This window comes from Pipra filicauda, unplaced genomic scaffold (assembly GCF_003945595.2).
Source record: "Pipra filicauda isolate LSUMZ 115617 unplaced genomic scaffold, ASM394559v2 scaffold159_size1710840_pilon, whole genome shotgun sequence".
Classification (NCBI taxonomy): Eukaryota; Metazoa; Chordata; class Aves; order Passeriformes; family Pipridae; genus Pipra; species Pipra filicauda.
Window position 1 is genome coordinate 844,536 of NW_024104095.1, and position 24,343 is coordinate 868,878.

General features: G+C 44.3%; 1 protein-coding gene across 1 annotated transcript in view; it reads left to right on the plus strand.

The window, feature by feature from the left end:
• ATP2C2 (ATPase secretory pathway Ca2+ transporting 2) overlaps positions 1 to 24,343 on the plus strand; it is a 25,162-nt gene continuing 819 nt past the window's right edge. Inside the window, exons 1-26 of the mRNA XM_027725163.2 lie at positions 1 to 99; positions 4,472 to 4,582; positions 5,449 to 5,565; positions 7,346 to 7,435; positions 7,521 to 7,556; positions 7,651 to 7,712; positions 8,846 to 8,954; positions 9,031 to 9,180; positions 9,562 to 9,630; positions 10,587 to 10,662; positions 10,902 to 10,968; positions 12,176 to 12,300; positions 14,253 to 14,350; positions 14,993 to 15,094; positions 15,847 to 15,936; positions 17,261 to 17,362; positions 17,914 to 18,070; positions 19,689 to 19,859; positions 20,476 to 20,573; positions 20,667 to 20,717; positions 21,254 to 21,420; positions 22,102 to 22,170; positions 22,253 to 22,369; positions 22,972 to 23,119; positions 23,713 to 23,808; positions 24,114 to 24,255. Of these exons, the coding sequence (XP_027580964.2) occupies positions 1 to 99; positions 4,472 to 4,582; positions 5,449 to 5,565; positions 7,346 to 7,435; positions 7,521 to 7,556; positions 7,651 to 7,712; positions 8,846 to 8,954; positions 9,031 to 9,180; positions 9,562 to 9,630; positions 10,587 to 10,662; positions 10,902 to 10,968; positions 12,176 to 12,300; positions 14,253 to 14,350; positions 14,993 to 15,094; positions 15,847 to 15,936; positions 17,261 to 17,362; positions 17,914 to 18,070; positions 19,689 to 19,859; positions 20,476 to 20,573; positions 20,667 to 20,717; positions 21,254 to 21,420; positions 22,102 to 22,170; positions 22,253 to 22,369; positions 22,972 to 23,119; positions 23,713 to 23,808; positions 24,114 to 24,255 (2,719 nt within the window). The remainder of the gene's footprint in view (positions 100 to 4,471; positions 4,583 to 5,448; positions 5,566 to 7,345; positions 7,436 to 7,520; positions 7,557 to 7,650; positions 7,713 to 8,845; positions 8,955 to 9,030; positions 9,181 to 9,561; positions 9,631 to 10,586; positions 10,663 to 10,901; positions 10,969 to 12,175; positions 12,301 to 14,252; positions 14,351 to 14,992; positions 15,095 to 15,846; positions 15,937 to 17,260; positions 17,363 to 17,913; positions 18,071 to 19,688; positions 19,860 to 20,475; positions 20,574 to 20,666; positions 20,718 to 21,253; positions 21,421 to 22,101; positions 22,171 to 22,252; positions 22,370 to 22,971; positions 23,120 to 23,712; positions 23,809 to 24,113; positions 24,256 to 24,343) is intronic.

A 24,343-nucleotide genomic window follows, 5' to 3' on the forward strand; every position in this document is an offset into this window, starting at 1 on the left:
ATGGGAGAAGGGATTTTCACCAAACTCTTCCAGAAAAGGTCATTTTTCCGCTTCGTGCAGAAGTATCAGCCCCTTGGAAGCGGAGAGCTGGAAGAGGAGGTGAGGTTTGCCTGTGCCTCTTGCCTGGACCTGCTGAAATAGTTTGTGTAATTGGGGTTAATTTTGTCTACTTTGTTTCCTTCGTCCCACCGGTAACTCGATATTGCTGCCGCTGCTCTCTCCCTTCCTGAGCAGCCGAGTCACTCCCTGTACAAGGAGGGGTGAGATTAATGTTGTTTACCAGGCAGTGGGGAGCAATGGGGAGCCTTGCTTTTATGCAATACTCGCAGGACATAAAGCTCAGGCCTGAGTCCTGCCCAGGAACATTGTTCTCTGCACTGAGGAGGCTCAAAATTAAGGAAACGTGGGGGAGAGCACATGCTATGTGGCCATGAGTGCTGTGTGAGCTCTGGAGTGTGGGCACAACGCGCCAGCACTGCCCAGCAGAGGGGAAATGAAGAGTAAGGCTCAAAACTCTGTCCTCGGGGGTCCCCTGGTCAGTAGTGGAGGGGCTGTGACTCCTCGGGCTGTGACCCTCGGGCTGTGCTGTTGCTGCTGTCAATGCTGGTAATGAATGGCCAAGAACAGCTTTGGCTCAGACCTGCAGAGTCCACTTGGAAGTGATGCTTTCTTTTCCTCCAAAAATGCCAATGTAGAGCACTGATGTCCCCATCCTGCTCTCACTACTTCTCCTTGGTGCAGATGGACCAAAAAGTGGTGGTTTGGGTGACACATTTGCTGTTCTCCTCATTTTTTCATCACAAAATTTTCAGGTCTGGGATTATGTGATTGTTTGCTCAGCACAGGGTTTTCCATGGCCCAAGCCCTATTTTTTCTCCCACATGACAGATTGGTTGGGTGCTCTCTCACATGGACCCCATTTGTCCAGTTCCTTCAGCACGTGGCATTAAGCCCTTACTCTCATCCCAACGAGCACCATCCATGCACATGGAAATATTCCTGTGCTTTTTCTTACTGTCTGACTGAGGCCTTTTCTCGGATGAGATTTCAGCTAATCCCCTGCTCTCTTCTGAGTCTCGTCTGTCCAGTGTGGGGGTTGGTGAGGTTACAGGGAGAAGAAAACAAGACATTGAACTCTTACCCTGTGCACCACACAGTGGGTTAGGAGATATTGCTCTACATTGCTCACAAAGAGCCCAAAATCCCAGGAAAAGATAATCTTGATGAGATCACAGAGAATATCTGTACCCTGGTCTGATGGGAAGCTGAGATTTCTGATCATACATAGGCAAGAGGCTGCTGGCAATTAGTCTGGCTTGTTCCTTGGCTGCACCATTTCTGCTGTGACAAAATAAATAGTGACACGTATTTACTTCCAAATCTAAACCCCTCTTGAATTTTAGCTCTGGTTGGTCCATGCAGAGAGCAATGTGTGCATAACAGGACAGCGAGACAACCTGAGTTTTGGTACAGGATAGGGAGCAGGCAGCAGTGTGAAATGAAAATAGGAACTTGATAAATAAGGAACTTATTCTCAGTTTATGATTTAGGCTGGTAAATGACTAACATTTTCCATACTCGATGGTATTTTGCTCCTTTACTTGAAAATACTTGCAGTATTTTGGTCCAAGCTGAGGGTTGCTGTAGGCTGGATTCTGAATTATTCCTGCACCCCTGAGACAGAGGAATTTTGCCTGTCCTGTCCGCAAAAAAAAAACGGCCATGTAAAGGGCCTTGGAGGGGATGATTTGATTTATTTATTGCATCTTTGGTAAGGATGAAGTTTATGTTCTAAGGATAAAGTTAAAGGGTTCCTTGCAGACTAAATAACCCGGCCCACTCTGGATTACAGTACATTAACTGGTCCAAAGCAATCTCAAATTCGGGAAAGGAATATGCGAAGTCTCAGTAAAGGCAGAGGTGGGGAAAAATCCCGAGAACTGATCTTTTGGGCTGTTTGCCAGAGTACACAAAAAGGGCTGTGTGCTCTGCAGAAAGTCCTATGCTCTCTTTCTCCCACATGGGCTGCTCAGCGTGACAATTGCTGGATTGTTTCGGGATGAGGGATGTGCAGGTACCTCAGAGGTGGCTCCCGGCCCCCACCAGCTGCTCTTTACAGCCTCCAGTATTTCCTGACCTTGCAAAGCAATAGATAAACTGATAATTAGCTTTTTGTTACTTCTTCCTGCCCTGCTGTGTGGAGTTGTGCACTCCTGTGTCTAAAGGATAAAGGTTATAAAAGTAAATGGATAATGTGGATAACCCACATCTGCTTTGCAATGTAAACAGAAAAGCAAGTGATGCTCAAGGAGAGGTTTGTTTATGAAGAGGTTTGCTCAGGACACTGCCTGGTGCCCAACATCCGTGGGGTGGGATGTGAAAAGGGGCTCTGCACTGGCAGAATGTTGCAGAGGAGGAGTGAGATGAGGTCCCACTGCTGCTTTTTTGACCTTTGCATCACTGGGGCTGTTCATCCGGTGGGAAAATCCCAGGTGTAAGCCAACCACTGCACATGGACTCATCCCAATAAAGCTGTTCCTTTCCCCACAGCCCCTGGCTGTCGGGAGCAGGGAGCTGTCAACATTTTGAATGAAATCACACACAGCTTGGGCACATCCATGGCTTTTGTCATTTATTTCCTCCACACTTTTTTGGAGGTAAATATTAGCAATAGAGCTGGGCCCTGATTGCCCTGCTGGCTCTGGGGACTGCAGGCATGTCATCCTCATGCCCAGGTCTCTTCCTGCCCTCCAGCTGCTTTAATTAAAATTTAAAATCCTTCAAGGCAAGTCTATACCTTGATATCTGAGTGTGTCACCTGCAGCACAGAGGAGCCTGTAGAAGCCACGTTAATTAGGATGGTAATGAATGCAGGGATGTGTCTATCCGTGACAGCCCTGGGTTTTCTTCCCACCAAGTCCTTCCATCTCCTTAGACACATGGATGGCTCTCAGGCTTGCAGTGTCTGGATGTCAACAAAGTTGCAGGGGACTGATGAATTTACACAACCAGAACACACAAATAGGGATATAAATCATCCGTTTTAAACACTGAAGGACTTTTTTTTGCCTCTTCTAGAGATGCCCATTAAGGAGATGTTGAAATAAGGGTGATGTCCAGTGCTGGTATGGCTCAGAAAAGGGGACCAATACTGCAGCTTCTTTGGGCAAAGTGTGGTCACCAGCGTGAGGGAATCATGAGAGCAGGAAAACCCTTGGAGATCTTGGGCCAGTTGCTGGGGTTTGGGGAAGGCAGGGTGTTCTTGGGGCAAAATGGCTTTTAAATGAGCCCTCCCCAGTCCAGGGGGTCAGAGCAGACCCCTGTGCCTTTCTGCTGGGAGCAGGTGGGTGTCCCACGTGTTGTCAGCTGAGCTGTGGGTCAGGAAATGGCCATTAAAAGGGGGCTGCAACAGATGGGTGTGGCTAAAGCCTCTTCAAGGAGCAGGGCTTAGAGATGCTCCTTGCTCACCTGCTATGAGCTCTCCAGAAACCAAGAGAGTGAAACCAATTCCACATCCCAGTGGGAGCAAACAACCAGGGAGATTTTTCTGCGTTTCTGATTTCCTGCTCAGCTGTAGATGAGCCAGACCTGGAAGCATCCCACAGCAAACACCCCTGGGTGCTGGCAGCAGGGAGAGGTGCCAAATTCCAGCCAGGGCTGAGCACCACAATCCCTGGGGATGTCTTTCTTAATGAACACACACTCTGGTGCTTCGTGAATGAAGGTAAATGGGAACAGAATCGCTGTCCCTTCGGAAGGGTGACATTTCTCCCTCTCTGCACTTACCCTGCAGTAGTGGTCACATCATCTCTGTCATGGACCTGGCTGAGATTTCAGGGAATGCTGCTGCTTTGGAAAGTGCATTTTTGATAAGAAAATGAGGGATCTTGAAAGGAAAGAGAGATTGGGGTGCTGAGACCTTGGGCTGCCTGGATGGAGCAAGAAGATTTATCCTGCTTGGAAGCATCTGTGCAATCAGTGGTGGAGCAAAACAGCCCTGCATTTGGGAGAGGAGATTTTGCTCTATCTGCTGGCTCAGAGATTTTCCTAGCTCACATTTTCAGTTCATTTATTATGTCTTTAACGAGGGGAAAGGGTTTTTTCCTTACTCTGAGTGCTGAGTGTGCAGCGGGCTGGTGAGACACTGAGATGGAAAAATGCTCATGTGGGACAGGACACCTCAAACAGCACAGCCTGACACACTTTTCTCATCAGCAGCTTCTCTTTTTGGCTACTCAGCTCCTGATGGCCTTTCTTCCACTACAAGAATGACACCTGGCTTGGAGGCTGTAATCAGGATTAATTAGTGGATGGTATAAAGCTGTGATTTGGGATATGTTGTAGCTAATTGAAGCTGCGCATCTGGCAAGGTGAGGGGAGGGAGTGGGATCAAGGGAAGGAGCAAAGAGGTGCTGAAATGCTTTCATTTGCTCTGCTCTCACCTAACGATTGCTTTGTCTTGTTTACTCAGCCCCGTGAGGACTGTGAACTGAAAATAATTGAGCAGGAGAAGGAGGTGACAGTTGTGCCCCCAAAAGATGCCTGTAAATGCCACAAGGAAGACTTGGCAAGAGCTCTGAATGTAAGGATTTGTGCAGGTCTTTGCCAACATGGGGTGCAGATGGTGGGATCTGCCTTTGGGAAGGGGCTGAGCAGCAAAACAGGTCTTTAATTCTCATGCAAACTCCTGGAGTTCCCAATTCCTCTGCATTTACGTGGGGTGAATCCTTGCCTGGATGGGCTCGAGGGTCAGCATTGGGAATTTGGACTTTGTTTGTCTCAGGGAAGGGTTTCACTGAAGTGAACTGCTCTGTGGGTGAAAGAATTCCCTTGCCCAACCTGGAAAATGGAGCCCTGGCAGGGGCTGAGGCTGAGGAGGGGCCCCAGCACAGGCTGCACAGCTCAGACACTGGGATTCAAGGAGGAAAAGGCCAGGGAAAGTTATAACACTTGGCTATATTGTGGTTTCTGATCTCAGTGGTTTTTTTAAACCCAGACAAAATAGCTCTTATCCTTCTCATTTTGTTCTCTTTGAATTTTGTCAGAGTATTTTTATTTTAATGCTTTTCTTTAGATATACAGTAAAATCAGAAATCGATTCTTTCCTTTACTGTTTTAGATTTCTTATTAAGGGATATTCTTATTAAGGGATAACCCTTAATTTGTTATCCACTGTTGGGTTTCTCCCTTTTGGAAATACATTTTTTTTAATTAACCTGTGCTTACTTTAAGGTTTTCTGTAATGGTTGTTCCTAAAGTTTTATAGTTTAATGAAAATAAATAACTAAAGAGGAAAAGAGTGGGCACATTTTTTTTTTTTTTGTGGGGAACTGAGACATGAACGTCTTGCCCAGTCTGCTTACAGGGGTTTAACATAACCTTGCCTAAATAAGTTTTCCATAGCAATATATAATATTTGGGTTGGGTTTGGGGTTTTTTCCCCTCTAGGTTGATTTACAGACTGGACTGTCTGAGTTTTCCGTGCTCCAGCGCAGGTTAAAACACGGCTGGAATGAATTTTCAGTCGAGAAGAAGGAGCCGATATGGAAGAAATATCTGGACCAGGTAAGGGATTTTCTGCACAGATTCTCATTTCCTGGCAAAGTCCCCTGGCTGAGAGTGTCTCTGCACTGAACTGTGTTCAGAGTTTCTGCTTCCAGAGGTTCAGCCTTGGGACAGGCTGTGCCCTGGACACAGAAACTGTCTGTTCCCTGGGAAAACCATTGTGAGGTCCCCATGCAGAGTGTGAAGATAACATCTTCTAGTAGAAATAAACCTTTTCATCTCCACACAGCCCACAAAGCAAAAGCTGTATCAAAAATCAAGATCAGTGCCCTGATTGCTGGAGCATATTTACTCCCTTTAAGGCAAGTGATAAAATCATGAAAGGTTTGAGGAGAACCAGTAGCAGCTGAAATCTGCTCTGATTTTTGGCTGCCACAGTGAGGGAAAGGCCTAAACCTGCAGTGAAGGGGCAGCTGTGGAGCCCAGGGCAGTGTCAGTGATATCAGTGATACATCAGTGACAGAATCATTCACACGTGGTGCCAGGAACTGTGAAGATCCATGATTTCATGCCAGCTTCCCCAAAAAGCCAGGCAGAAGGTGGTATTTGCAATCTTGTCTTCCCTCAGGTGAGTTATCCTTGAGTTTTGCTTTTATTAACTATTTCTCATAACTTTTTAAAGCATCTTTCACCTCTCTTTTAGAGCTTTTCACTAAACAAGAAGAGTCTGTTTTGTTTGGTTTTATTTTTTATTTTCAACTAGTAATTTGAGTAATTTTATTCTTGCTTAGTCAAATTATGAAGATCTGAGTTGCTTTGAAAGACTTCAGTTTTATGTCATGATTTATCACTTTTTTCTATATGATTTGCATTCTTTAAGGTCTTGGTAATTATCTCTACATCTCTTCAAGTGAGATGCTGGTTTTTTCTGCTCAACTTTAGCAAGCAGTTTCTCTTACAGAGGCACCAAAGGAGTTCTTTGGGGCATCTCTCAGCCTCCTGCAACCTGTTGGTGTCTCTGAAGGAGCTCTGCAGTCCCACTCCATTCACACCCTGCACTTGAGCATCATCCCTCAGCAGACACTTGCTGTGTCTTTTTACAGCTGCTATTTTTTGTAAACATCCCCTTTGCCCCAGTTTTCTAAAGAGAAGTGGAGGGATTTTCACCTTTGGTTTCAGCAAGGAATACATTTAAACCCTGGCTTTCCTACTGAGCATCTCCACGCATCTGTTACCCAAAACAGGCAGTTTTTCTTTATCTACTGAATTCCTTTCCAACAATTCCCACATTAGCTCAACGGAGATGTAATGTTCTCAGGTAGGAAAATGGGCCTAAAAATCCATGTTTAGAAATGAAAAGGTGAATACCTGACTCCCACAGCCTTGGTCCAATGAGGAGCTGAGCAGATTAATTAAAGAAAAAATGAAAAAATGAAAAAAAAAAAAAGAAAGAGGATTTTTGGTTTCAAATTCTAAAAAGACAATAAAGTCTTTGAGTGTACTTATTGTGCATCCAAGGAGCATTTGGAGTCAGGCCTGTGCTGTGTGCCTGCAAAGGGGAGCACTGCCTGTGCAAAGAGGGAAAAAGTGAGAAAACTTTTACCTTTTGGTGTGAGTCTTGTCCTGCTGGTCCCCAAAGCACCCTGTACAGGATTGGGATTTGCAGATGCCTGGTTGCAGGTGCTGCACCCTCTTTCTGGGCAGAGCGATGCTGCTGCACGAGCAAGGAGGGTCCCTGCAGCAAAACCACACCTGAATCCTTCCTGCTGAGCTCTGCACCAGCTCAGCTTTAGCAGGTCCGTATTTAATTTCATATTGTGACTTGTTCTTGTTTTTCCAGTTCAAAAGCCCCCTCATCCTCCTCCTGCTGGCCTCAGCTCTGGTGAGTGTCATCACAAAGGAATACGAGGATGCAGCGAGCATCACCATGGTAGGTGGGACCTCTCCTGCACCCCAACCTTTGGATGGTTCCCTGAGATGGTGTGTCCACACCTGTAACTCCTCCTTGTTCACAGGCCGTGCTCATCGTGGTCACCGTGGCCTTCATCCAGGTAGGTTATCCAGAGCTCAGTTCCATGGCCGTGGCTGTTAGGAACAAGCCCTCTCCTGTAACTCCTGGCTTTCTTCTCCTTTCTCCTTTAAAAGGAATATCGCTCGGAAAAATCTCTGGAAGAACTCAACAAGCTGGTGCCCCCCGAGTGCAACTGGTGAGACATTCCTGCTGCAGGGGTTTGGCAGGGATGGGGGTAGGAGGACAGAACCACCAGGTGAAGAAAATTCCTTCAGGTTGTTGTGGACATAATGAGACCCTGGTCCTCTGGAGGGATGGCACCGTGTGAGGGTGCAGCTGCAAGTCACGGGAAAAGGGGATGAAATAATTAAAGTAGGCACCCTGTATTTGAATAAATGCTCAGAGGCAGGAAGGTCGCAGAAATGTCCCACTCCACACCCTGCATAAAGATCCCTGCAGCCTCCTGTGTGTCACTGATTCCCTGGGCAGGAAAAACCTCACCTGTGTATTTTTGGGGGACTTTAGGGTAGTTTTACCCCTAAAAGATTGGCACAAACCAGCACAGGAGTGGAGGTGCACGTGGGCTGGGGTTCCTCGCTGCCTGTTTCTGTACACACCTGTCAGGCACATGGGAGCACAGCAGTTCCACAGCCCCTGGGGCAGCCACAGGGTGTGTGAGATCCTGCTGCCCTGAGGGCTTTGATGTTTGCTATCAGTGCCTTAAATTACAGGAAAAGTTCTTCCTATTTAAGTCTCCACAAGTCAGTTTTGTCAAGGCCAACATAAATAAGCGTTGAGACTCAGGGAAGCCTGGCCCTGCCAAAGAGGTGTGGGGTTTTCCTCTGGTCCAAAGTCCACCCTGGTTTGGAGCTTACAAACCCCACTGTTGGCTCTTTATTTATTTATGATATGACACCATAAGCATCTGACCGTTTAGAAGGCTGTACTTTGGATGCAACAGTGGAATGACAGGGCTAATTGTAGCTTTAAAAAGCTTCCTTTTAGGTTAAAGAATCTGCATTTCATTATTTAGATCATGAAAGCACACCCTCTTGTCACTCCTATCTACTGTCTTAATACTGTATAATTCACTTATTGCTGAAATGTAAATCATCCATAACCTGCCCATTTGTTTATAAGTTAAAACTGAGTCTAAACTGAACATAATCCTCTTCTCATCATTATGAGGATTTTATGTTCTTATTTACGTTGGAAGTTCTTTGGGGCAAGGCTTCTTGTTTTCCTGCCAGTCACATTCCCAAGCCTGCAGGAGGAATAAAAACCTCAAAGCCTGGTTTGCTTTCTTGTTTTTCCATTTATCTGATATAGCCTAAGGGAAGGGAAACTGCAGCATCTTCTAGCACGAGAGCTGGTGCCTGGAGATATCATCTACCTGTCTGTTGGAGACAGGGTTCCTGCAGACCTCAGGCTGATAGAGGTAAATACAGCTATGGAAGAGCCTGGCTTGGGAATTCCTTGTCCTAACAGTGCCAGAAACGTGTCTCTTTAATTAGGTTACAGATCTGCTGGTGGATGAATCCAGTTTTACTGGAGAAGCTGAGCCTTGCAACAAGACTGACACTGCGTTGCTGGAAGCTGGAGACATAACCACACTGAGCAATGTTGTTTTCATGGGGACCCTGGTGCAGTACGGGAAGGGAAAAGTGAGTCCTGACATCATCCAGCTTTTCCTTGGCTTTAGTTACAGATTCTTTCAGTGTGGGCATGGAGTGATAGTACAAAGGGGAATGACTTCGAGCTGACAGAGGGAAAGTTTGGATTACACATTATGATTATTTACTGTGAGGGTGGTGAGGCCCTGGCACAGGTTGCCCAGAGAAGCTGTGGCTGCCCCATCCCTGGGAGTGCCCAAGGTGAGGTTGGACAGGGCTTGAAGTAACCTGGTCTAGTGGAAGGTGTCCCTGCCCATGGCAGGGCTTGGAATGAGATGAGATTTAAGGTCCCTTCCAACCCAAACCATTTTGGGATTCTGTGAGTCTCTAGATTTTTTTCATCTCCATCTCTTTTTTTTCCCTTTTTTTCAGGGCATAGTTATTGGCACAGGTGAAAGTTCCCAGTTTGGCGAGGTGTTCAAAATGATGCAAGCTGAAGAGGTAACACAGTCTGTGTCTGTGGAAATGCTGGATGTCCTGGATGAAAGTCTGTGAGCAGGAGCAGTCCCAAGAGTTAATGCTCTGGGTTCAGTTCTGTTCCTGCTACAAAATGCCTGTGTGACTGACCACAAGTGCTGCATCTGAAACAGAAGGTTATTAGCAGGAGTTAGGTTTCTAAATTCAGACTCGTGATATGTAGCTCATATCTAATTTCATAGTCACCTAAAACTTGTGGTTTCTTCTTTTTTTATTTCACACACATATTTTCCAGTAGGTATAAAAAACTTTAACTTCTACACATGCCAAGATCTCACCAGTCAGATCTCTGAACTAACACAGATGAGGGTCTAGAAACTAATTAACTCTTGATCCATTAACACAAGAAATCACAGGAAAGCAGAAGCAGCCACTGTTCTGTGCTGCTGTGATGCTCCACAGGTCTCTGCAAAGCGCTGCTGCAGAACAGGAGCTCAGGTTTGGTACCTTCCTTGGCCTGAAACTTTCTCTGAGCTGGCTCAGTGGAGGACAAGGGTCTGCTCGGGTCTGCCAGGTCACAGACAGCCCTGGAGAAGAGAGCACAGACCATGGGGATGGGCTTCAGACTTTTTATCCCTGTCCCAGAGGCTTTGCACACACATTATCCAGTCCTAGACTCAAGGACCTTTCCAAATTAGTCTGTCTCTACCTTGTCTCCCCAGCTGCAAACTAATGTGATTAATTCATCTCTTCCCCCACTTTTTTTGCCTGTCTTGAGTGCATTGAGGCAGACTCACTCCCTGCTGGATGGTCTGTGCCCAACAGACCCTGTTGGGTTTTGGGTGGGGTAAGCACTGGGTAACTGTAGGGACCACAGAAAGGATAAGCAGGACTGTGTGGATCAGTTGTTCTGGGCTGACAAGAATCTTCTGATCCCACATAACAAGCAAAGAAAACTGGATATTCTCTGATTTTTCCAGACTCCCAAGACACCTCTCCAGAAAAATATGGACAGACTGGGGAAGCAGCTCAGCCTGTTCTCCTTTGGCATAATTGGTGAGTGGGACACAATGCTGGCACTGCACGGTCGGCTGTGGAATCCCTCTGAGCTCCAGGGCTGCTTTCCCAGAAGTCCTTGTTAATGTGGGTTACCTGGACTTTGGGGGTTTAAGAGGAGACAACTCTGAAGGAGATATTTGGGGTTCTATTGCACTTTTAGTTCTAAAACAACAGCTAAGGAAGGTTAGAGATTTATGAATTTAAGTTTTTTTTAATGGGATTGTTTCCCCCCCCAGGTCTGATAATGCTCATTGGGTGGTTACAAGGGAAGCATCTCCTCAGCATGTTCACCATTGGAGTCAGGTGAGGGCTGGAGATCACCTTTCTCCTTGATTTCTAACGAAACACATCCCAGGGAATTCCTCATTCAAAACAATGGACATTTCACAAAAGAAAATCTGAGTAAGACCCTTTCTAAGTACATATTTCTCTTGCACTGGTGACACTAATGTGAGCTTTAAACAGAGATTAGGAGAACAAAAGATCAAGGGTTTATTTAATTTTGGAAATTGGCATTTTGAAAATCTTCACTAGCATCTCTACCTCATCGTGCTGTGAATGCCCTTTCCTATCTGTACTGTGAATTTAAGTGGGAGTGTAGCAACAGCAAATATTACTCTTTGCTGTTCTTACTGGACTTACGTCTAAAGATATGAATGAACAATTCGTGCAGCATAAAAGAGCGTGCACAGCCTCTTAATCAAACATAATAAACCATGTTACTACATTTCAGTAATGCCCATAAACCATCTCACTTGGGGTTGTCATGGCTCTAAAATCAATTCTTAAAAAACTATTCTATGGAAATAAAAACAAAACCCAGGATGAGGGGACAACAGAGAAGGCAAAATGGCTCAGTGCCACCTCCCTGTCTGCCAGGGCATGTGGTGGCAAAGAAAAGTGGTTAATCCTGAGTTTTGGAGAGCAGCCTATGGTTTTGAAAGCCCTCCTTGATTATATTTTGCACAGACATAAAACCATTCAGACTTTCCCAAGGAATATCTAATATTGAGCATGCAGACTGTGGCTGGATTTTTCCAACATATCAGGTGTGGAAGGTTTTGGTTTTGGTATTGCACCAATTGGAGTGATCTGGGGAGCTGGTCCTGCCCCTCCATAGTGGGTAAGAGAGGAGATGAGGGGCTGCATGTGGCCAGGAGCCAGTAGCTAATGTGTGAGCCGCAATGCCAAGGAATATTCAACTTCCATCCTCAGAAAGTTAAATAAACGAAATGAAATCCAACCACTAAATCCCTGCTTAGCCAGAAATTAATGCTCTTTGGCAATGTAAAGAAGAAAAATAATTACTCTGTCAAAAATCATCCAGAAAAAGGTTGAAGGGTTGGACAAACATCCTGGTTTTGTACTTACAGTGAGCCAGGAGTCCCAGTGGTGCTCCCAGGCAGACACTCAGAAAAATTCATGCCATGGAAATGTCCCTGTGGCACATTTTGGTCAGTATGTGTTGTTTGACCCCTTGCTGAAGCTGTTGTGTCTCTGGTGTCCCCAGCCTGGCCGTGGCTGCCATCCCTGAGGGCCTTCCCATCGTGGTCACAGTCACTCTGGTGCTGGGAGTTCTCCGGATGGCCAAGAAAAAGGTCATTGTGAAGAAGCTGCCCATAGTAGAAACCTTAGGTAAGGCTGCCAAGGGGCCATGCAGCTCAGTCACCTCCCAGACTCCAAAATCTGAGCCATGGGCTGGCCCTATGAGCCTTGGTTTGATGAAAAACAGAAATTTGGAATATGCTTACTGGGACAGAGCAACCCACTCAGAATTAAATGTGTTCTACCCTGTGTTTCTCACCCTTTTCCCTCATTTTAGTGGTGTGAACACAGGCAGGTGCTTGGAATGATGCAACCTGAGCCATGGTCCACAGGGAACAGACATACATGCCCTGCTTAGGTTAAAAGCTTGGGTTTTCCCTCCTCTCCACGCTCTGGGATCATCCTGCAAGTCCATCCTGTCCAATTCTTCAGTGTCTGGCTAAAAACCTCCCAACCTCAAGTCAAGCCTGGCAGCACAGATAAATATCTCTTTCTGCAGCCTGGGTGGCCATCTCCCTGATATCCAAAAAGTCAAGGAGAGCAGGGACAGAGAGACCTTGAGAAGGCATCCTGCCCATCCTCAGAACATCAGAGCAGAATGAACCAGAATGAAATTGTTCTTCAACCTCCCCTTATCTTCAAACGGGCCCTTACTCCCAGGTGGCTGCATGCCTGGGTCAGTGTAGCAGGGAAATAGAGGAGGAGACGCTGTGGTGTCTGTTTAGAACCCTCATTAACCTCACATCAATGCCAAGCCTGGTCTGTGCAAAGTCCCAGATATCTGCTGCACAACCCGATCCTTCAGTTAAACCCTGTCTTCTCTGGAAACCCTGCTATTGTTTGAACTGCCCTTGTTTGTTCTGCAGTTAAGGAGTCTTATCACCCTTATTTTATTGTGTCTGCCCTGACCCAGAACATCTGAAATGGCTTTTCCCTCGTGAGGAATTCCGTTCTGGTAGGGCTGTGCCCAAGGAGGCAGAACTGCCAGTGCCAGGTGGCCAAACCTGTGCTCACCCACACACTGAGAGTGCCATGTCTGCTAAACTTCTGAAAAGGAGAGAAATAATCCTTCTCCTCCAGTTGTCAGTAACTAAATATGTAGTATTGGAAGTGGTGGCTTTGCTCTCTGCTAATCCTTCAAAACTGCCGTTAATTTAATTGCAGCCCAATCTGCTTTATTCTCTCCAGGCTCTTACCTGGAGCTCATCATGCTCATGGGGTCTGTGCCCAAACACTGTGGGCATCTCCAGAGCCAGGGAAGATATTCAGATTCAGAAGGGAGCTGGAGCCCAAGCACTGTGGGCATCTCCAGAGCCAGGGAAGATATTCAGATTCAGAAGGGAGCTGGAGTCTGATGATTTATTTTTTTATTATTATTATTAAAGTGATTTTTTTCCCCTTCTTGGAGTGGAAATCCTCTGGAATGTGGTATCTCTGATAATCCACTCCTTTGCTGTATTTTGTAAGTGGGCCCTGGAAAAATGTGCTTTACTAAAGCAGAATTGGCACAAAGCAGAGCAAAGGGGTAGCTTCTTCTCTCAGCTGTGGATCTTTAAGCACATTTTGTAACAGCCTTTAACCCATCTGCTCTCACAGTCCTTTGGTGAGGCAGGGAAGGGCTGCTATTCCTGATTTAGGGAAGCAAGGGTCAGATGGCCCCTCTGAGGAAGCACACGGCAGTGGGAATTTGAGCTGTCTTTTTGAAATGTAGCAGCTGTTCTGTTGTGTGATATTGCAACTCAGAAACACTGACCAGCTCTCTGGGGATCAATGCCCTCTGACTGCCCACCCCATGACGCTCGAGACAATGTGGCCTTCTTCAGATGTCTCCTACCCCATCTCACACCCAAATAATGTGCCCAATGCCCTGACGTGCACACAAATCCTTCCCTTACACGCCCTGTCAGGACTTTCATCCGTTTCCTGGTCTTTTCTCACTGGTGCAGTTTAAGTAACATCAGGGAAACTTGTCCTCCCTCTGCTGAATCTCGCTGTTGGGCTGCATTATCTATCAGTTCTGATTAAGAACTTTCCTTCCTCAGGTTGCTGCAATGTCATCTGCTCGGATAAGACGGGCACCCTGACGGCCAACGAGATGACGGTGACCCGGCTGGTGACCTCGGATGGCTTCCAGGCAGAGGTGGGCATGAGACAGTAATTCAGGCTTTGCTGTTGAAATTCAGCAGGGCTCTTTTGCCTCTAGTCCATTTAGACCCAAATGAGGGAGGCTGGTCAGCCCCAAACCAAGCAGTTTGTTGCATGTCACCAGTCCCATTAAAAGAAGGAATTTTTGCAGCACTGGAGGGAGGTAGAGATGGGGCTGAGGGTGCAGAAACTGCTCAGATATCACAGTTGATATAACCTGCTCCTTGACATAACCTGCTGTTCTCTGTAATTATTGTGAATACTGAATCCTGCCACTCACCCTTGTTGGTCCATCTTCTGTAGGAAGATGTGGCTTAATCCTTCTGCTTGTTTGTTTACCTGTGTGAAAAGTGAAGGCAGGGCTTGGACACAACCAGTGAACCCACTGCTGCCAAAGGGCTGGATTTCTCACCTGAGCTGCAGGAGACTCCTGAAATCATGGTGAAGAAGTTCTGTATAGGACAAATTGATTCTTTTTGTTCCTATACAGCTATTATATTATACTGTCACTGTCTGCAGCCTTTCCTATAAGCTTGAGACAGAAAAAGAATCCCAGAACTCCTTCACAGTTAGAAATTTGCAGAACAGTCCTGTCTGACACAGGGAAATATGTCCTGTCTGTCTCTCCCTCCCTCAGGTCAGCGGGGTGGGCTACAATGGAGAAGGAAATGTTTATCTTCTGCCAACAAAGGAGATCCTTAAGGAATTTTCCAACGTCTCCATTGGGAAGCTAGTGGAGGTAAGTATAACCTATGAACCAGCTTACCCCAGTTAAATTCACTTTTCAGTTGCACTAATCACTTTGGGTAATTAGCATGAAAAAAAAAACACAAACAAAACAAACAAGTTTTGTAACTCCAAAATGAGCTGTCCTGCTAAAATATTCTCATGGAAAGATGCCGAGTGTGATGTGGTACCTGAAGCTTATGGGTGAAAGGGAGAGATCATAAGACATTCAGGGAGAGACCAGGGTCACCAGCTTCAAGAGTCAATGATATTTTGGATAAAACCACAATTCTGTCAGAGGAGAGACTGATTCATTTTACCATGTTCAGGTTTTAAGTGTGGACAGACTCTAGACTTTAGCCACATAGTCAATTTATAAATGTATTGCGATGATTTCTACATCCTGTGTCAGCATTAAATAAAATTTTGAACATTCAACTGTAAATTAAAATGAGTGTTTGGGTGGTGAAATGATATGAGCTGGAATCTCATATGGAGATTAGGTCACATCTTATCCACACTTCACATTAGAATCAATAGTAGGGGAGAAACTAAGCTTTCATTGCTGTATCCTATGGAGTAAGGGGGTTTAGAAAGCACAAGAACTGATCTCAGGAAACACTGCTGTGGGGAATCTTTTCACCAATCTTTTGGGATGTGGCTGCTTTCATTCTCCAATCTTTCATTATTTCATTTAAAGAGATGGAAAAGCTATGAATTTAGCAATTAAAAAAATAAACCATGTAAACCTGTCCCTTTCTCCAGGCTGGCTGTGTGGTCAATAATGCTGTTATCAGGAAAAACAGTGTGATAGGACAACCCACAGAAGGAGCTCTCATTGCCCTGGCAATGAAGGTAAGGTTCTTATGGTTTAAAATTTTCCAGAAAATTAAAAAATAAATTAAAAAAAAAAAAAAGCTGGAATTGTTAGGTCTGGCAGCAGTGTTCAGACTGCTTTAAATTCCCCAGACTGGTTTTAATCTTTCCTCATCTCTTCTTCCCAAGGTCATATATGCACACCTCTCCCAGTCAACCTTTTTGTCGTGGGCAAACACCTTCCCTGAGCTTCTGCACTAACAGCAATAATTGTTTGGTTTGGTTAATCATGCAGTTAGGCTGTGGAATGGATTTCTTTCAGGGTCAGACTGGACAGCCTTTTCAATATTTTCTGCATGTGCCAATTAGGAGTTCAGGAGGAAGACAAGAGTGAAACATGAGCAAGAACAGGCCAGACTGGAAAGCATGGCAGAGGGTCACCCCCATTTTGAGTCATCTGGCAGCTTTTACTTTTTTTCTAGTCATGGTTATGTTAAAGAAGATTTTTTTTTATGGATGTTCCATTCATGCTCATAGGCAGAGGCTGTAAAATATCTCAAGGTATCACCTAATCAGCATAACACAGCCTGTGGCTTCAGAGCTCAGCTGGGCTGTAAAGCACAGAGGGTACCCCACAAAATGATGCACCTCCTAGCATCTGATCTTACCTCCTATTTTTAAAGCCCGTAACTAACAGCAAAATCATGATTTTTTTTTTATTTCTTTTTTTTAAAAACAATATTTCACTTCCCTAAATGCTGAATTAAAAGCTCCCTCCTGCTCTGGTATTCAGTGGCCAAGCAATAGCAGAATATGTGGGAGGTTGTCTTTTCCATTTCTCTTTTTAATTTTTCAGTTTGGTGAATTGCTTTTTGAGTTCAACTCATCAGGAAATAATTGGAAACCACAGCTACAATCTACCCTTCAGTTATTTGCAATTTCCCTTTTTCTTTCAAGTAGAGTCACTGGGAAATAACCAAAGTGGGGGAGCCTGAGCTTGGGCTGGAAGAAATCTGCCCAACCCGTTGCTTTGCTGTAGTTTTAGGGAATGGACTTGAGCCTCCTTTGACCCAAAGCCCCACCAAAAAGGCAGAGCAGCTCCCTAGTTCTTTCAAAAGTTAATAGGAATCAAGCTTTGAACTCTACTTTAATTTATCCCACATAAGGCACCAAAAGGAAAAGTTGGATTTGAATAATGCATTTTTCTCTCATATTTGAAATATGAATTTTTGTGGTATCTGACAGCCTGGAAGGACATGGTCAACAGTCAACCCTTTTAATATATATATATAAATATATATACACACACAAACTTTGGCAGTGTTCAGCATTACAGTGCTCTTTTTATTTTACCTTACTTCAGATGGAATTAGCTGACATAAAAGACATTTATGTAAGAAAGAAGGAAATTCCATTTAGCTCTGAACAGAAGTGGATGGCTGTGAAATGCACACTGAAAAATCAGGTAAAGCAAACAGTGGTGGTGGCTGGTTTCGTGTTTCTAATTGTGCACCTCAACAGTGGGCATGAAATGGTATCTCTTCAGCAAATAATGTTTTCAGGAGTTAACTATGTCAGGAGAAAACTGAACAAACCTCCAAATTCCCAACTTGGGTGTAATTTTACCTTGTAAAGCTGTGTTTGAATGGGAGGAGAGAATACTTTCCATACACTGGTTTGAGCAGGAAAACAAAAGCTTTTCAGAGATAACTGACAGGCAAAGAGAGATATGGTGTTTGGGAGAAAAAGGTTGGCCCTTTACCCCTTACTGGGTCAAGGAGTTCATTTTGGCTGATACTGTACTGGTGAGGTTAAAAACTCACCAACCTTTTTATTACAATTCTGTCTCTGATGGCTGAACATGAAAAATGGCCAGAACAAAAATATCCCATCTTATACATAATGCAAGTTCCTGGGCATCTCATGAAACAGGTAAAAGAGGAAACAAAAGATCCTTTCTAAAAAAAAAAGTTCTCTTTTTTTTAATACAAAATGTGTTATCTCCTTGCTTTAAAGGACCAGGAAGATATTTACTTTATGAAAGGAGCATTTGAAGAAGTTATTCAATACTGCACTCTGTACAACAGTGGTGGCATCTCACTGTCACTCACCCCCCAGCAGAAAGCTGCCTACCAGCAGGAAGAGAAGCGAATGGGCTCCTCAGGACTTCGAGGTCAGTCTTAAGTTTATGGGTCATCGTGCCCTAGTACTTTCCTGCTCTGTTTTAGTTAGGGTGGACAGAGGCTCAGTCATCACAGATTCACAACATGGTTTAGGTTGGAAGGGACCTTAAATCTCATCTCATTCCACCCCCTGCCATGGGCAGGGACACCTTCCACTAGACCAGGTTGCTCCAAGCCCCGTCCAACCTGGCCTTGGACACTTCCAGGGATGGGGCGGCCACAGCTTCTCTGGGCAACCTGTGCCAGGGCCTCCCCACCCTCACAGGGAGGAATTTCTTCCCAATGTCCCATCTAAATCTCTTTCAGCTTAAATTCAGTTTCTTAACATCACTTGGATGATCCCTTTGCAACCCTCGTGAGAGTTTGCTGAAGACCATGTCTTAGGTCTGCTGGTTGATCTGGTTTTTTGCTGGATTTAAATTAGTGAGCTTGAAAGGAGTTGAAATAAGCACTGGAAAGGTGAATGTTTTTCTTCCATGGAGTGTTGTTATTGCCTGGCATACAGTCTGAATGATGCATTGAAAAGCTTTGTGCTGGGCCCCATCTAAGCACTACTCTGCCAAGGTTTGCTTTTGGAGAAGCTGCCTCAAAAACAACAAAAAGCCACTTTGAAAGGAGTTCCAAACGTGGATTTGGGTGCTGAGATTTTCATTTGAAGTTCATTTCAATTCTTCACTAGAACCAAATCTAACAATCTCCTCTTGATCCCGACTGCGTGTCAGTGCACAGCCCACAGAAGTTTTTGTACACGTGTCATCTCCTTCACCGCTAGAAACACCCCTTCAGAAATATCTTAGACTTTCACACAGTAACAAAGACACCGTCTCCTGTGCGTGTTCCCAGGTTGTAAGTAGATGAGAACAACTCTTGGCAGCTGGATCTGGAAGCTGGTACAGTTAATGTACATATTCTCCAGCCCCGTGTCTTGTGGTTAGTAACTCGTGTACGGCGCTTGCTTTACAATATCCAAATCATCTGCCCTTGTGGTAACAGCAAATTACTGCTCTGAAGGGAAGTGATTAGCTCAGGCAGCTGCTGCAGCTTATGATTCCATCATCAAAGCAACACTGACACGAACCCCTGGCAAAATATCCTTGAGTGATTTAATGATTGAATGATATGGATATGCACCGGGAACAGAAATGAAATGTTCAGAGCCTTGATGTTTACATGATGGGAGTCTCACTGGTTTAACTGAATTTACATTTCACATTTGTAGATTAAAATAAAAAAAAGTGTAAGTGCTATTGTTTAACTTAGCAGTTTAATTGTGTCTGGCCTAACATTGCACTGTCCCGATTTAATCCATCTGTATTTGGGGAAGATGTGGTAGACAGTTTAAAATGAGAAGGACATAAATCCTAAGAGAAACATGTCAAACAGAAATGCTCTGATTCAGATGAACTATTATTTAATTGGACTGAATTTTGTCTATATATTTGTCTTGTCTATACAAGATCTGATTGTAATGACTAAAGATCTGGTTTTAATGACTTTTTCTGCTGGAAAACTGGCAATTTCATATCTTCTCTAAATATTCCTTTTGATGTATGGAAATACATTATTAATAATTTACTCTTGTCATTTTTTTTCCCCCTCTGTTTCTAGTACTCGCTTTGGCTTCAGGTCCAGAACTTGGCAAACTAACATTTTTAGGTCTGGTTGGAATAATTGATCCCCCGAGGGCTGGAGTGAGAGAAGCTGTTCAAGTCCTTTTTGAGTCTGGTGTGTCAGTGAAGATGATAACTGGAGATGCCCTGGAAACAGCTGTGGCTATAGGTACCAAACTTTGCTTCTTCCCTGGGGACTTATAGTATGTCTGTCAGATCAGTCAAATGTTACATCACTTAATAACCAACTTTATCATCCTTTTTGTGTGTGCAATAGAGGTTTTAGAAGTCACTGAGCTCTTGCTTTTCCATTGAATCAAAACTTAAATGCAGTAATAGAGTATCTATGAACCATGAGCCAAATTCCAGTGAGTTAATTCTGCTATTTTAGCACCAGAAATGGCAAAATCTCAGTGTAAGACCCTCAAAAGACACAGATGGCATTGCTGGGATTATAGAATCCACTAATGTTCAGAGTGTGAGTATTTCAGCTCTTCACATTTTTTTCATTTTTCCATTAGAAATGCACAGAGCAAGTAGCAGAGCAGAGAGTGACAGATTTAGCACCAGCTCCAGTTCTGGGTACAATATTACTTCCATAATTCCCATTGAGTCAGCACAGGATGACTGGCCCAGTCCCAGAGCTGTGTGTCCTGTCAGGTGCCCCAGGTTCAGACACATTTCCCAGTAAATTCTTTAATTGCTGTCTCTATTCTCTAAGTCAGGAAAGACCTGGCTTTTTCCAGAGCTGATGGGCAGATCTCATTTTGAGCTTTTCTTTGCAGGACAGAATATTGGTCTCTGCAATGGGAAGCTGAAAGCTATGTCTGGGGAAGAGCTGGACCAACTGGAAGAGGCAGAGCTGTCATCCACTGTCCAAAATGTAATGGTTTTGATTACATAAACAAGACCTATTCCCAACAGCTTCCATCCAATACAAGATTAATTATATTTTGTTTGTTTTCTGTTGTTTCAGGTTTCCATTTTTTTCAGAACAAGTCCAAAGCACAAACTAAAAATAATAAAGGTACTAAAAGCTTCTCAAATCCTTTGCATGTCTCTCAAAAACAAGGGGGAGGGGGAGCCAGAGTTCTCTAGATGACCTGGTCTTCCACGGCAGGATCAGCTCAAACTAAAGGACTGTCAACACTCAGCTAGAGCACTGGCACTATTTACACTGAAGGTTTTAGATATGGAGTGGAACTTGATGATCCTTGAGGTTCCTTTCCAACTCAGGATATTCTGTGATTTCTCTTGCAAGTGTGGCCCGGGCATTTAAAAGACACTAGTGAGCTATTAGCAAGCATAATATCAGGACAATGATTTCTGAGGACTTGACTCCCCTCTTCTAACTTCTGCTGGAGTTATGAGATGCTCTATACTTCTGAAAATCCAGTCTCTTAATTCTTGGTCTGAGTTTTGTCCTCAGTGGCTGCTGAGCCTGCTCTACCCTCAGAGTCACACAGCACTTCTGCTCCCCCGATGTTATTGCAAACCCTGTGATTGCCTACAGGACTTACTTATCTTCTGGCTACAGAACCTGTCACCTCTCCTCTCCCACAGGCTTTGCAGAGGGCTGGTGCTGTGGTGTCCATGACAGGAGATGGTGTCAACGATGCCGTGGCCCTGAAATCCGCGGATATCGGGATCGCGATGGGACAGGCCGGCACGGACGTGAGCAAAGAGGCTGCCAACATGATCCTCGTGGATGATGACTTCTCAAAAGTAATGTAGGTTTAGCCACTTTCTTACCAGCAGGCACTTTCTTACTCCAGATACTTTCTGGCCATCCATTGCAGCAAGTTTGTTGTGTAACTAGCCCTGGGAACAAGGCAAGATGCAGGACATGTACGTGGACTCAGTGTGGGTCCAGCTCATTTTCAGTTGCATACACAAGTGGTGGTGACAAAGCCCTCTTTCACCTGAAAGCTCTGGTTTCTCGTTGCTGTAGCTAACTGGGGGTCTGAGAGCACCTACCCAGAAGTCTGGGTAGATCAGAACTTTCTTGGCCAAAAGTTGGGCTCAACAATCTTGGAGGTCTTTTCCAACCTTTATGATTCTCACTTGCTCACTTCCTCATCCAGGAAGCTCAGAGGAAAAACATAATTTGCAATGCTCTGTTGGTTCTTAACAACAGAGAGAGTGGGCAGAGTCCAGTAGGGATATAAATAGATCCTAGGCCTGCTTCATGAACCAAAACCTGGCCATGTGACCCATGTTTTCAGATCTTCTAGTTCTGATAAAGTGACTGTAAGTGAGAAGCTGCATTGACAACCTCATCCTGAGCTGTGCTCTGAATTTCAACTGAAATAAGGGCTAGAGAAGACAATTTGTGTTTGGAATGTCACAGGGAGCTCAGTGTAAAACAGTGTGAGTGCTCTTTACTTAATAAACTCTCCTCTCCCTTCCAGGAATGCAATAGAAGAGGGAAAGGGAATATTTTACAACATAAAAAACTTTGTCCGGTTCCAGCTGAGCACGTAAGTTCCTGTTTGCTTCACTTCCAATGAAAGCACCTTCGGGGAGAGTCCCTGCAGAATCATGTTCTTCTGTGCTTTGCAGGAGTATCTCAGCTTTGAGCCTAGTTACTCTGTCAACAGTGCTCAACCTACCAAATCCGCTCAATGCTATGCAGATCTTATGGATCAACATCATCATGGATGGGCCGCCAGCCCAGAGGTATGGAAGTCACATGAGCAATACATTCTTGGCTTTGATTCCTCATCAATGCACTAATTATTTGGTGGTTATATAAGACAAATTGTGCTTTTATTCCCTCCTGGTCTGTCCAAAAGCATTTACTTCACATTTATGTGTTGCTATTTCATGATAGAATCACTTAACTATGCCATTTTTTGGCCAGGAATGGTCTGTTATCCTGAGAACATCACCAGCTCATAGACTGGGAAGGGAATACTGGGTACATGTGGGGGAGTATGCCCCAAAATCACAACACTTAGGAACCTCATCCAACTGCTGATTACAACTACAACCAATTACAATTACTGCTTCCACAACATGGAAGAGATGTTGGCCACACTCTCAGAGTTAGCTCTCCCTCTGGCACAGGGAGATGATATGATGGTCTAATGTGTCATTTTAGCAGCTCCATATGCAAAAGAGACCTTTGGTGTTGGTGTCACAGACAAATTTGGGGCCTTTTGTCACCCTGCTGTATTCCAAAGAACTGCTTCCTCCAGCTCCACCCTGGTGTATCAGCAGTACCTTTTTGGGATGCCCTGCATTAACTAAACACATCCCTCTGCTTCTCTTGGAGGCAGCTTGGGAGTTGAACCTGTTGACAGGGACGCCATCAAACAGCCCCCCCGGTGTATCACAGACACCATACTCAGCAAATCACTGATCCTGAAAATCTTCATGTCAGCTCTCATTATCATCAGTGGAACCCTCTTTGTCTTCTGGAAGGAGGTGAGGAAAATCTGCAACTGGATCTTGTTTTCATCAGGGTGGAGAATGAAGGGAAGGGCAGTTTCTCAAGGACATGCAAAGGACTTTCAGGGATGTATCCTGTGGGGAAGGATCAGTGTAGGCAGAGGGTTAAGAAACCAGGGTCAGCTCATATCTCTGCTTCTGCCTTCCTGTGTTGCCTCTAATTTGGAGCTTCCTAACTACAATAGGAAAACTCTTACTTGCTGTGGTATCGATGCTTTAAGGGACTTTCCACTTCTCCCTTTCCATGTAGGTAGAAAATGCCAAGTGCTATGGCTTGCTGCTGGTAAATAGTGACTCTTACTTTAACAGTTTAGGTAATTTAATTTAGAATGTCCTTTACTCAATTCCACATCATTTTAAGAATTTAAAACATAGTTGATAAAATCATAATCTCAAAAATCAGTAGAGAGAAATTAATGCTACCTATAATAGCTAGAACTCGATTGACTCCTTTGTTTTATTACCCTTTGATATGACTGGGATCATTAAAGGGAACATTTAATTCACCTACTGAATTGACATATTTTTGTAAGGCTTACCTAAGCTCTGAATTTTAAATCTGCTTCCAGAATCCAAAAGGTGGCATAACTCCTCGAACCACAACGATGACTTTTACCTGTTTTGTGTTTTTTGACCTCTTCAATGCCCTGACATGTCGCTCTCAGGTGAGATTGCTCTGTCAGCAATAATTTCTTGTCTCAAATCACAAACATAAACATTAGAATACCAGCAGTTTGCATAGTAAGGGGTTTTTTTAATGTCATTTAAAGCAATGTGATTTTTATCAACTTTTTATTTATATAAAGTTATCCATCACAGTTCAACTGCAACTACTTTCAACTATGTAATTCTGCCTAAGTTAGTGTTTATGTAACTTCAAAAAGGGAGTTTGCATGTAAAGAAACATTGTGATATTATGTTCCAGCAGAGATTCACATTTCTCTTCCCCCCCCCCCCCCCACTTCTCTAGACAAAGTTGATACTTGAAATTGGCTTTTTTCGGAACCGCATGTTCCTGTATTCCGTGCTTGGATCATTTTTGGGACAGCTGGCTGTTATATACATCCCTCCACTACAGAAGATCTTCCAGACAGAGAATTTAGGAGTGTTAGGTAAGTTGCAAAATAAATAATGGTTTGGTTTTTCTTTCATTTAAGCTACTTTAAAAAGCAGACGCCATTCCCAGTTTGTTTCATGTTA